The 13747-nt window shown below is 43.4% G+C and overlaps 1 protein-coding gene across 1 annotated transcript; it reads left to right on the top strand.

Annotated features, from left to right (window-relative positions):
- Positions 1-8338: 8338 nt before the first annotated feature.
- Positions 8339-10197, top strand: LOC148755005 (prorelaxin-like). Its single transcript, XM_088792762.1, has 2 exons — positions 8339-8680; positions 9676-10197. Exons 1-2 carry the CDS (start codon positions 8461-8463, stop codon positions 10008-10010), a joined length of 555 nt encoding a protein of 184 aa, XP_088648888.1. The 5' UTR covers positions 8339-8460; the 3' UTR covers positions 10011-10197.
- The last annotated feature ends 3550 nt before the right edge of the window (positions 10198-13747 follow it).

Raw genomic sequence — 13747 nt, 5'->3', positions numbered from 1 at the left:
TGTTTTTATTAATGGCATAATTGTATTGCCTTTTTATTACTATTAACTTAAAATAACAAAATCTTTAACACTTTACACACAATAGGTCAACTTAAAAATGGTTTCTAAATAGATAGTAAAACTCTCAACTCTATTTCTTGCTTTAGTGAGAATGGATTAGTCTATTTTTGAAATTTGTAATTGATACGTTATGATCTGTCCCCCACTTTTTCCTCGAGACCTACTATCCACATGTTCTTTCACTACATAATATTAAAGAAATTATTTTAATAGCAAAAGAAAAATTAAAAATAATTCAACTTACGCAATGCTTAACGCTGGCTATATAAAAAGGACCAAAATGTTTTCATCGATATTAACTCATATCAGATACACAAAGAGTCTCAAATCATGGAGTTTTCTAATAGATTTTGAAATTTTTTCTGTTGTATTGAGCTGTTAATTACAAACAATTCCATTGGACACTAAATCAATTTAATTCAGTGGGGCCCATATGAACGCAGCTGTTTTTCAAACTAGGGTTCTTCTCTTAATTCTATCACCGAAGACAGTAAAAAGCAAACCACGTTTTTTTAAGGAGAAAATAAATAGATACATAAAGAAGATAAACATGTCTGTGTCATATATTACAGAAAACCTGCTTTAGCAAAGAATGCACTTTTTGTTCACTATTGTAGAATTTACATACCATTTCGGTAACAAAGTAACTGAATTAATATGAAAACTTGTTAGAGTAGTAAAGTAACAAAGTTCTCATCTCAGTAATTTGCATTTCCTTCGATATCCCGTACACATAAAATTTGAGACAGCATTTATAGAGAACTGCACTTAAATAACAAGTAAATCTCCATCTAAGCCTATAAATAGAATATATAAAGGGATTAAGACAGCAACTGCCATATTTCAAGTCCTATACATGATTAATAATAACCAGGGCTCTAAAGTTTTTTAAGTCTTCACCAACACCAACTTGTAAAACTTCGGATGCACAACCTCAGAGGCCATTAGCCATCTCATAAAGCCAGGAAGGGTGCTGTCTGAAATGTCCAACCCGGGACAACAAGGGCGCTGACCAGGAAACTTGCAGCCCAGACAGAACAAACAGGCTTCCCTAGACGCAGAAGACATCTCCCCAGACCTTGCTCTGGCCACGTCCCTCATCTGCTCCTCCACAAAAGCCCTGGAGGCGGCACCCCTGGTCCAGAATCAGCATTCGCTACCTCTGACGACATGGCCTTTTTTTAAGTGGGACACTGAGGTCTTTTGCCACCACCGGTGACTCAGTTACTTCCATCTTCCAGTACATACCACTACTCCTGGCCTACGCTCTCCTCTAGTTTAGATGGAAGTGTGCCCCCAAATGTAACACCTCTGGTCCCTACCTGTGTGAGCTATGACCCCTGCCTTTCTTATTCCTAAAGGACCGTGTCTAGGTATAACAGGTATAAATTTGCAAGCAGTCTCTGCTTTGGAAAAAAATCCCTAACTTCTTCATTTTTCACAAATCAATAGAAATACACATTCTGTGACTGAGTTGGGAATTCAGCATCACACATTATTCTAATGGAGCTACCCATTAACCTGTGCTCGAAATCCAAAAGCACCAAAGCGTTAGGCTGCCGGACCCCCAGTTTTCAGTGACGCCCACCTTAACACCTACTACTCTAGCCTGCATGGTCCCCTCAATTTAGGGGCGTGTCTCCCTCCTGGGGATCAGCAGAACTTTGCCAAGGGTGCTTGTTTCTCTGCTCAGGGTCCTATTTCCTCAGGTGACCACAGTCACCCCCTCGGAAGCTTTCATCTCCCCAGGGCACCGCCACTGAGCGCTGCACATCGGTGACCCGTTATTTCAGTACTCCAGGCCTTCAGCCTTTTTGCAGCACAAGGAAACCCCACGTACCCAAGCCACCCACAGGATCCCCTCATGGACCAGTTATATTTATTGTGCTAACTTGTTCCTCTGGCTATTTGAATGACAGTAAGAAGTGTGGCTGGAGCGACACAGATTCATCATGACCACTGATAAAAGAAACTGGAAACCTATCTCACACTGATACTCAGTGGTGTCGCTGAGTCTGAGCTTTAGATGACATTTCGGGTTCACAACTTCTCAGTCCACAAGTGTCATGAGCTTGAATGGTGGACTGCTAACCTCAGTTTACTTGCTCTCTTGGAGGTCTTCCTCTGTGTACAGCAGCGCTCTGTGCATGTTTTCTGCTCTACCAGGACATGGGGACGAGCAGACCCTGAGCTTGAGTGGGCTTGGGTGTTTCATTTGGTGTTAGGAGAACAGAATTCAGGGCGTGTGTACATGAAGTCAAGTCCTAGGGAAGACTGGCAATCTGGGGAAGACTAGCTCGGTGAGGGTTTCAAAAAACTGCAAAAGACAGCTGTTCGATATATGTGAAAGTCAGTGGATCAGACATATGATAATAATAGACACTGAAACCTAACAAGGGAGGTCTGTGAAAAGCTATCAGGATGTGAGGGCCGTATGGTTGGGCTTTGAGGAATACAGGTGACTGTTTTTCCTTATCTTCCCACCATTCCCACAACCATTAATTTTCTGCTGATGAAGACGTGATTTAAGTAGAAGGAGAACCAACTCTATCCACCAAGGATATGGAACGAGAAAGAGGGAGAGAGAAGGAGAGAGAGGGAGAGAGAAGGAGAGAGAGGGAGAGAGAGGGAGAGAGAGACAGAGAGAGACAACACACTAACAACCCAATATGGACTCTGAGACACTCAACAATTACACATCTTCTCAAAATACTCCAGAGAAAACTTGGCCTCTGCAATGCTTTTCTCTTCACCTTCAGGAACTAAGAATTTTGAAATGAATCCAACTAATGCTACGTATTTCACACTAGCAATAATAAAAAGACACCTGGGGTCGAATGCAATGTGTGCCTCTCGATAGTTACTTGCTGAATTCAACAGCCCAGAGAAACCCAGGGTACTGGACTGAGCTTCCATCCAGCTTCCTTGTCTGACCCTGCACCTTAGGAAATAGCCTGGAAGTTGAATGAGGCAGGCAAAGGGGGTTCTGTTCAACTTCTGACTTTTATAAGTTCTCTTCAGCAATTCAAGCGGAGACATCAATTTCCTACTAGAATAGGGATGTTTCAAATAGGGAAAAGGGAAAATTCAAATAGCCAGCATGGACACCTCCTCTGCTCTGCCCCTCCAAACGGATTTCGCAAGAAATTATTCAGAGAAAGCTAGCAAGAGGAACAGTGAAAGAAATGAATTTTGACATTCGTTATCTGACTAACACACATTTGTAGAATTTTGAAACAAAATTACTTTTAAATTGTACATTAATGGTATTGACTTTATAGGCCAGATCCTGTTATTTAGAATTTGGATACAGAGGATTTCATGACAGAGTATTCATGCTGATTGGAGAAAAGTACTCCAGTGAGTTGCTGCGGCAATGCCAGTGAGCAGAGAGCAGGGTTTCAAGGCCAAATCAAACAAACTCACAGACAGAAGGGTGGTTACCAGGGAGGAAGCAGTGTGGGGGAAGGATGAAAGGAGTAAAGGGGGTCAAATATATATAGTGACAGAGGGAGACTAGACCTTGGCTGGTGAGTACACAGTGCAATATACAAATAAAGTATTACAGAATGGTACACTTGAAACTCACATAATGTTATTCACCAATGTACCTCCAACAAACTTCATTAAAAACACTTTGGCTGCGACCTTTAGACAAGTTACAAAATACACCTCCCTTTCCATAGTATACGTTTTTTACCATATTAAGTAGCATGTCCTGATATTACTGACATGATTAGCTCTTTACAATACATTTAAAGGACTGCATGACCCACGCATGGTCAAAACAAGTATATTTAAATTTTTTCATTTGTTCATTTCTTCAGGATTGCAGTAAGTAACATATTCACTGGAATTATTCCAAAAATGTTTTACCAGATTCTTTGGGTAGTGGCTACGTGATAGTTTTCCAACTATTTGGCACACAGTAGTCAACTAGGGACTTTTAAAGATACTGATGCCTGCTTTGCATTCCAAGATATACTGGTTTAACTGTTGGGGCATAGAACGCAGGCATTAGGCATTCCTGAAGCTCCCCAGGTGATTCTAATGTGCCGCAACTTTGCGCTGGGGTAAGGGCCCAGGTTGGGAGTGGGAGCTATGCTACACTGTCTAATCTGAAGGATCAATCATTCCACGGAAGAAAAGATTCTACATGAGAAGTATCCTGGGGCACTCGTACAGAATTGCCCAAGAGTTTAAGAGTTTGAAAAAAATGTGCAGATGGAGCCATGTAAAGGCCAGGGCATCCAGTGCACAGGTAACTACCTGAACTTTGGCCCACTGTGCTGATGGTGGGGTCCAGTCGTGCTCAGGGACACCCTGACAAAGGGACACAAAGCAGCAACATACACGGTGGTGAGCTCACCTGGGAAGCATATGAGTTCCCATTTCTGTTCACTCAGTTGAACCCAAGGGACTCCCGAGCTACCAAGGGCTCGGGTCTGAGGACAGGGAAGGCGAACTGCTCCTTTGGCTTCAGGTTTGGCTCCATCCTGCAGCAGAGAGGCCTCGGGAGCCATGTTGAGCTCGCGGCGTGCTGCTTTCATGACCCAAGTCATAACGGGCAGCTCGGTCTGGTGGGTCGCAGGCTCTAGGACAGCCTCTCTTTCCAGGAGAGGCTAAGAACGTGGCCAGCAAGTGCTGTTCTAATGGCGTATAATGCAAGGCCTCAGAGGGCCGTTTCTTGCATCACTAGTCCGTGGGGCAACTTATGGCCATTTGAGGTGGTGCATAGGCATGAAAAGAGGTGACTGAAGCCTCTCCAGTGAAGGGATCTCAGAGGGCACTAACGGAAGTGCCTTTATTTCTAATTGGACAGATTCTAGAGCTTTCTTTGAAGGGGGCCCATTCCAGGTGGGCTGGTGTCTAAGTCACAACATCAGTGAGATTATGTAATAGTGTAAATACGGACTATTTGGTCTCCACAACCCAACAAGTCTTAAAGTTGTTGGACTTGTATCAACATTGTTTGGCCCAAGAAGGTCAATAGCGGTTTCTTGACAGAGTCAGGGACGGAGCAGCCATCAGTATACCACATAATTTTCAGGAATTTAAGACAGGTGGTGGGGTCTTGCACTATGTCAGGGGCAATGGCCCACCCATCCCCTTTGTGAGCTCCTTTGCATGTTCTCAGTGAGTGTGTCAAACAAATCTCCTCCGAGGAGGACGCCATCAACGTGACGCCAGCTGTGCTCCTACAGGAAGATGGATACAGTTAAGATCTTGCCTGCAGAGACTGTTGTTGAAGGCAGGCTGCTGAGTAGCCCACACGTAGTGTGTATTGTGTCCCAGAAGAGGTGAAGGCAAAATGCAGCTGAGAGCTATGGAAATAGGCACTGAACAGAACGTAGCACCAAATCTATACTATCACATGACTTACCAGTGGCTCAATGGGTGGAATAAGTAATTGCAAACATATTGAGTACTGGCTATTGGGGCACATGCTTGGTTTTGTCTTTAAAAAGGAGTCTTTGGAGGTTTTTATGGTTTTTGCAGAACATGAAATGCGTATGTGCGCATGGCTTTAAAGAGGTTTCTTCGTTTGGTTGTTTGTTTTAAGAACACAACACGTCTTCTAGTTGTGCCTGTAAAGGCTGTGAAGCCTGTGTTTGCCTGGTAACCGGACCGGCAGAGCAGCGCAGCCCTGGCACGTGTGCGGAACAGAGCTGCACATTATGAACACGAGGAAATAATTTATTGAAAAAAATGAACTTATTTGCACTTAAAATTTACTGTCCATCTAGAAAAGTTGCTTAATGAGCATATTATCTTAGACTATGTAGACTAATTTTAAAAATTAAATTAGAAAGTGTTAAAAATGACCACCCTGTGTTATTGGCTAAACTTCACCTTCTGCTAGGGCCAAACTTCACCTTCTCTGTCGTTGAAGACCTGCAACTTGCTCATATCACCTAAGGGAGGGACTAGCCACCCTTGACTAGAGAACCTCCAGCTGAGTTCCTGCAGAAAAGTGTCCTTCTTCCAAAACCTACCTGATGACAATATTGTCAATTGTTGGCAAAGTTTGTGACACCATGTGGAGACCCATCTTGAAGGCTTTCTTGTACAACTGTATCCGGACACTGCCCTCAAGCCAACGGCCAGAGTCTGAAAGTACTTCTCTTCCTTCCCTGCCTTTGGCCTTCAACACGACTCAATCTGATTATACTAATTTGTTGCGTAACTTTATTTAGACCACAACATGTCTTTCGTAGTAATTCCATGTCTCCAGCACTACTGTGGTTTCTTCAGTCAGCCATTACCTGGCAGAATGTTCTGCGTGACCCCCTCTAGAGGTCCTGCACCTTTAGGAACGCCCACTCTCTCTATTCATGCCCATCTTACTTTTCCTCACTTGATCCTCTTTCATTCTATCTTGCTCCTCACCCGCCCTGACCTACCCTGGTAATCAGGGTACTTTGGTAGACAGAGTACTCTGTGCTCCTGGACTTCCAGCATAAATATCTCTAGAACTTAATTTAGTGGAGTTGAGGGGTGGGGGGAGTATTCACCTGGAAAACAGCTGAATGGAGAGGGAAATCGTGTCAAACATACTTCTCAACCGGTTATGATTTTCTATAACACTTATGCCTACTGGCAGGAGCCTGCATTCTACAAATCGGGGTCGGAGTGGAAATGAGGGGATGGTGTCAGGTTTGGCTGGTCTAGCTTTCCTACAGTCCTGCTCGCTGTGAAAGCACATACTCGATAGAGCAAAAGTGGATGTCAGGCATGGAATAGCTTTGCCTACTACCATCCTTACATACATATTCCCTGCTTCTTGTTAACTCACTAGCTTTGACTTTTTTTGTGTGTTTTTTTTTTTGCTTACCAACCCACTGCTTATTTAATTAATCTAAAAGTTCCTTTTGAAATTTTGAAAAGATCCTTAATTTCTAAAATCTTTAAAAGAGATGATTGTGGAAATTACTAGTTGGTCTGATATCCTTTTTTACTGTTCTTTAAAGCAACATGTCATCTCATCTTTACATATTACACTGACTCTGAGTCCGTCAGACAAAGGATGCATTTTTGTAATTCTGTATTTCAAGAGTACACCACAGGGAGATTTCACACTTGGATGTATATGTTGGAAATGTGGACAAAAGAAAGATTCCAATTGCATGTTACTCATAAAATTATTCTACATAGCTATTTGTATCCTATTGAAAACAAATCTTTGGATACATGTTTGCTGTTCCTGGGAGGAAACGTTTATTTTGAAACTGGCTTAGGAGCTACACATGATTCCCAGGTCATGTTTAATGACTCTTCCATATCCAGCTATTGTTTTTCTCGACAAAACCCTCTTTTACTCGTTATGTTGCTATCCAGGCAACGTTTCTAAACGAATGAAATTAAAAGGCTTGCTATATTGAAACAAAAATTACCTCACCGAATACAGCAAAGAGAGTATAATAAAACAAATAGATATGATTTTGGTGCTGTAACATGCACTACCAATATTTTCCTTCTGGAATTGTGGGATTTCACTGCCTTCATCCTTTGCTGGTTTGTTTCTGTGTGTGTGTGTGTGTGTGTGTGTGTGTGTGTGTTTGTGTGTGTGTGCGTGTGTGTGTGTTCTCGCCTCTCCATAGCTCCAGAACAACATCTCAAACTGAACTATCCAAGCAGCCTGTTACTGTCAAACTGCCTCCCAGAGGAGGTGAAGGAAAGTCAGTGGAAAAGTACATGGTGATCTTAAGATACTGTAAAAGACTAAGAGATGCATTGAGAAATTTAATGTTTTTAGAGGGATTTAGATAAAAATTCCTCAGCTTTCTGTCTCTTGTCAACAATTGATTCATTCGTTCATTCATTCATTCAATTTTTATGGACTGATACACCAGATAATTACACCACTAATTAAACCATTTGTAATCTTTTTAGGATTAGAAGGCTATGTAGTAAATGTTCACGCTGGAAGGATCTGGATTGTGAGGATATAAATGATTTCTGTTTTGTTTTTGTTGATATAATTCAGGCTATTGGCCACGTTTAACTTTATAATAAAGGAAAGACTTCAAATATTGACGAACTTTACATGGGTATACACAAGCGCTTGAGGACGAGAAAAACAAAAGGAAAACATAGAACTACAAAAGGTCCAAGAAAAGAAAGACGGGCAAATGGAGGAAAGGTACGAAGCACAAGCCAGAGCTGGGGGTGAGGGATGGGAGCGGTGGATTGCAAGGAGGGGGGTGGGGAAAGGGGTGGAGTTTGGACCACATGACTCTAGGTCTAAGTGCTAGTCCGAGGGTTATAAAAGCATGGTGGAGCCAAGAGGAAGCAGCCTGAAGTCCAGCATTGGCGCAGAGGCAGAGGCTGGTGATCCACAGCAGCCGCAGGGTCCAGAAAAAGGCTGAAACGCCCAGAAGAGCGGAGATTAGGTCCAAGATGGCGCGCCTGTTCGTGTCCTACCTGCTAGGAGTCTGCCTGCTCCTGAGCCAACTTCCCGCAGAGATCCAAGGCCAGAGGAACCAGAAGAAGAATGAGTTTATCAAGCTGTGCGGCTCCGAATTAGCCCTCTACTGGATCCGGCTCTGCGGCAACCTCAACTGGGACAGGATGGCTCTGAGCCCCAAGGAGCCTCGGCTGAGGTCTGGACCGCTTGCAGGTGAGCGCTCCCGCCCCTGGCCCTTCCACGTTTCCCATTGGTGGTTGCCATCGAGCTGCCGACCAATCCGAGCCGCGGCCCGCACTGCCGGGCTCTAGACCTCACTGACTGTCTGCGCTCAACCTGACTCAGGTTACCGGTGCCAAAAAGCTTGGGCTTTTCCCTCCGAAGTTGCTGTTCTAGTAAGTGTCTCACCGGAGATCTCACCAAAGAGAGGGAAAGCAGCGGGAACAGCAAACGGTCTCACTGGCTGCCCTTTACTTCCTGCAGCCAGGGTGACAGCAGGGTGGGGGGTGGGGGGGTAAGAGCGGGGGGTGGGGGGGTGGGGGGGAAAGGGGAAGCCACAGGGGAGGGGAGGCTGCCCAAAGCCCCGCAAGAGGCAGGAAGCAGGGCGCCGGACCCAGAGTCAAGGTATGTGGGCCGGGCAGCGCGAATGCTGGTGGCGGGGCCAACTGGACAGGGCATCTTGACTGAGATGGCAGGGTCAAACAGTGAGGTGTGAGCTGCTTCTCAAGCATGTCTGAGCGTCAAGGGGCCAGGAGGCAAGGGACGTTTGCCCTTCAGACAAACACAGCTGCAAAGAACAGAAAACCCGACTGATGCTCTAACGCAGCTCAAATCTAGAATATATTTAAAAAGAAAAAGCAAACACCTTGTTAGCTATAAGGCATTTATAAAGGTAAATTGGAAGCTAAGTGTAAGTAGCAATGAAAAGTTTCAGAGGTATAGGCCCCCTTCTCGGGAACGCGTGGAACTTGCATAGTGGACACAAGGAGAGATGACAGAGGGTCCCGCTGGAATAAGCAAATGCTGTAGGACTTTAAGCTGCCCAATTATAATCAACCAAGTTGTTTAGATATCAGGATACTGGCCTATTGTTTTGATGTGTATTCTATTGAGGCAATGCTTTCCTTATGTCTATGCAAAATTTTATAGCTTTCCCGATGTTCATCGACGTGTGCTTTCTCTCCCCCCACCCCACTGATTACACTTAGATATCATGGCATTGACCGACGCCCAGGATACAAAAACCTTAAATGTGTTGGAATCCGCTCCTGCTGCGTCAGAAGAGAGGAAGACAGCACTGTCTGAGAGGCAGCCATCGCTGAGAGAGCTCCAAGCTGCATTACAGGATGGAAATCTTAACTCTGAAGAATTTAAGGACAATATTCTTACTCGACAAAGTGAAGCAGAAGACAGCAGTCATTTGGAATTAAAGAACCTAGGCTCAGCTCAACATTACCTACAAAAGAGAAGCGCCGGTACTGTAATAGTCGATAGGTGTTGTAACTACGGCTGCTACAGAAAAGAGTTGGCTCGATACTGCTGAGATGAAGCGAATGTGTATTTCATCTAATAATCACCTGTGTTCACATTCACTGATGCCTCTGTCACCCCACTGATGATTGGAATATAAAATATCACGATTAGTGTTTGGGTTTTGAATTTGGTGTGTAAGAAATTATTCCTGGCATTATTGTAGTTACTGCTAATAAATACTTTTATGCTAAAAAGTATGTTTTTATTAATGGCATAATTGTATTGCCTTTTTATTACTATTAACTTAAAATAACAAAATCTTTAACACTTTACACACAATAGGTCAACTTAAAAATGGTTTCTAAATAGATAGTAAAACTCTCAACTCTATTTCTTGCTTTAGTGAGAATGGATTAGTCTATTTTTGAAATTTGTAATTGATACGTTATGATCTGTCCCCCACTTTTTCCTCGAGACCTACTATCCACATGTTCTTTCACTACATAATATTAAAGAAATTATTTTAATAGCAAAAGAAAAATTAAAAATAATTCAACTTACGCAATGCTTAACGCTGGCTATATAAAAAGGACCAAAATGTTTTCATCGATATTAACTCATATCAGATACACAAAGAGTCTCAAATCATGGAGTTTTCTAATAGATTTTGAAATTTTTTCTGTTGTATTGAGCTGTTAATTACAAACAATTCCATTGGACACTAAATCAATTTAATTCAGTGGGGCCCATATGAACGCAGCTGTTTTTCAAACTAGGGTTCTTCTCTTAATTCTATCACCGAAGACAGTAAAAAGCAAACCACGTTTTTTTAAGGAGAAAATAAATAGATACATAAAGAAGATAAACATGTCTGTGTCATATATTACAGAAAACCTGCTTTAGCAAAGAATGCACTTTTTGTTCACTATTGTAGAATTTACATACCATTTCGGTAACAAAGTAACTGAATTAATATGAAAACTTGTTAGAGTAGTAAAGTAACAAAGTTCTCATCTCAGTAATTTGCATTTCCTTCGATATCCCGTACACATAAAATTTGAGACAGCATTTATAGAGAACTGCACTTAAATAACAAGTAAATCTCCATCTAAGCCTATAAATAGAATATATAAAGGGATTAAGACAGCAACTGCCATATTTCAAGTCCTATACATGATTAATAATAACCAGGGCTCTAAAGTTTTTTAAGTCTTCACCAACACCAACTTGTAAAACTTCGGATGCACAACCTCAGAGGCCATTAGCCATCTCATAAAGCCAGGAAGGGTGCTGTCTGAAATGTCCAACCCGGGACAACAAGGGCGCTGACCAGGAAACTTGCAGCCCAGACAGAACAAACAGGCTTCCCTAGACGCAGAAGACATCTCCCCAGACCTTGCTCTGGCCACGTCCCTCATCTGCTCCTCCACAAAAGCCCTGGAGGCGGCACCCCTGGTCCAGAATCAGCATTCGCTACCTCTGACGACATGGCCTTTTTTTAAGTGGGACACTGAGGTCTTTTGCCACCACCGGTGACTCAGTTACTTCCATCTTCCAGTACATACCACTACTCCTGGCCTACGCTCTCCTCTAGTTTAGATGGAAGTGTGCCCCCAAATGTAACACCTCTGGTCCCTACCTGTGTGAGCTATGACCCCTGCCTTTCTTATTCCTAAAGGACCGTGTCTAGGTATAACAGGTATAAATTTGCAAGCAGTCTCTGCTTTGGAAAAAAATCCCTAACTTCTTCATTTTTCACAAATCAATAGAAATACACATTCTGTGACTGAGTTGGGAATTCAGCATCACACATTATTCTAATGGAGCTACCCATTAACCTGTGCTCGAAATCCAAAAGCACCAAAGCGTTAGGCTGCCGGACCCCCAGTTTTCAGTGACGCCCACCTTAACACCTACTACTCTAGCCTGCATGGTCCCCTCAATTTAGGGGCGTGTCTCCCTCCTGGGGATCAGCAGAACTTTGCCAAGGGTGCTTGTTTCTCTGCTCAGGGTCCTATTTCCTCAGGTGACCACAGTCACCCCCTCGGAAGCTTTCATCTCCCCAGGGCACCGCCACTGAGCGCTGCACATCGGTGACCCGTTATTTCAGTACTCCAGGCCTTCAGCCTTTTTGCAGCACAAGGAAACCCCACGTACCCAAGCCACCCACAGGATCCCCTCATGGACCAGTTATATTTATTGTGCTAACTTGTTCCTCTGGCTATTTGAATGACAGTAAGAAGTGTGGCTGGAGCGACACAGATTCATCATGACCACTGATAAAAGAAACTGGAAACCTATCTCACACTGATACTCAGTGGTGTCGCTGAGTCTGAGCTTTAGATGACATTTCGGGTTCACAACTTCTCAGTCCACAAGTGTCATGAGCTTGAATGGTGGACTGCTAACCTCAGTTTACTTGCTCTCTTGGAGGTCTTCCTCTGTGTACAGCAGCGCTCTGTGCATGTTTTCTGCTCTACCAGGACATGGGGACGAGCAGACCCTGAGCTTGAGTGGGCTTGGGTGTTTCATTTGGTGTTAGGAGAACAGAATTCAGGGCGTGTGTACATGAAGTCAAGTCCTAGGGAAGACTGGCAATCTGGGGAAGACTAGCTCGGTGAGGGTTTCAAAAAACTGCAAAAGACAGCTGTTCGATATATGTGAAAGTCAGTGGATCAGACATATGATAATAATAGACACTGAAACCTAACAAGGGAGGTCTGTGAAAAGCTATCAGGATGTGAGGGCCGTATGGTTGGGCTTTGAGGAATACAGGTGACTGTTTTTCCTTATCTTCCCACCATTCCCACAACCATTAATTTTCTGCTGATGAAGACGTGATTTAAGTAGAAGGAGAACCAACTCTATCCACCAAGGATATGGAACGAGAAAGAGGGAGAGAGAAGGAGAGAGAGGGAGAGAGAAGGAGAGAGAGGGAGAGAGAGGGAGAGAGAGACAGAGAGAGACAACACACTAACAACCCAATATGGACTCTGAGACACTCAACAATTACACATCTTCTCAAAATACTCCAGAGAAAACTTGGCCTCTGCAATGCTTTTCTCTTCACCTTCAGGAACTAAGAATTTTGAAATGAATCCAACTAATGCTACGTATTTCACACTAGCAATAATAAAAAGACACCCGGGGTCGAATGCAATGTGTGCCTCTCGATAGTTACTTGCTGAATTCAACAGCCCAGAGAAACCCAGGGTACTGGACTGAGCTTCCATCCAGCTTCCTTGTCTGACCCTGCACCTTAGGAAATAGCCTGGAAGTTGAATGAGGCAGGCAAAGGGGGTTCTGTTCAACTTCTGACTTTTATAAGTTCTCTTCAGCAATTCAAGCGGAGACATCAATTTCCTACTAGAATAGGGATGTTTCAAATAGGGAAAAGGGAAAATTCAAATAGCCAGCATGGACACCTCCTCTGCTCTGCCCCTCCAAACGGATTTCGCAAGAAATTATTCAGAGAAAGCTAGCAAGAGGAACAGTGAAAGAAATGAATTTTGACATTCGTTATCTGACTAACACACATTTGTAGAATTTTGAAACAAAATTACTTTTAAATTGTACATTAATGGTATTGACTTTATAGGCCAGATCCTGTTATTTAGAATTTGGATACAGAGGATTTCATGACAGAGTATTCATGCTGATTGGAGAAAAGTACTCCAGTGAGTTGCTGCGGCAATGCCAGTGAGCAGAGAGCAGGGTTTCAAGGCCAAATCAAACAAACTCACAGACAGAAGGGTGGTTACCAGGGAGGAAGCAGTGTGGGGGAAGGATGAAAGGAGTAAAGGGGGT

Source organism: Rhinolophus sinicus, chromosome 16 (genome assembly GCF_057876585.1).
Source record: "Rhinolophus sinicus isolate RSI-liver-muscle chromosome 16, RSI-T2T, whole genome shotgun sequence".
Taxonomy (NCBI): domain Eukaryota; kingdom Metazoa; phylum Chordata; class Mammalia; order Chiroptera; family Rhinolophidae; genus Rhinolophus; species Rhinolophus sinicus.
Note: the sequence above shows the minus strand (reverse complement) of the source record. Positions and strands in the feature narration are given on the sequence as shown.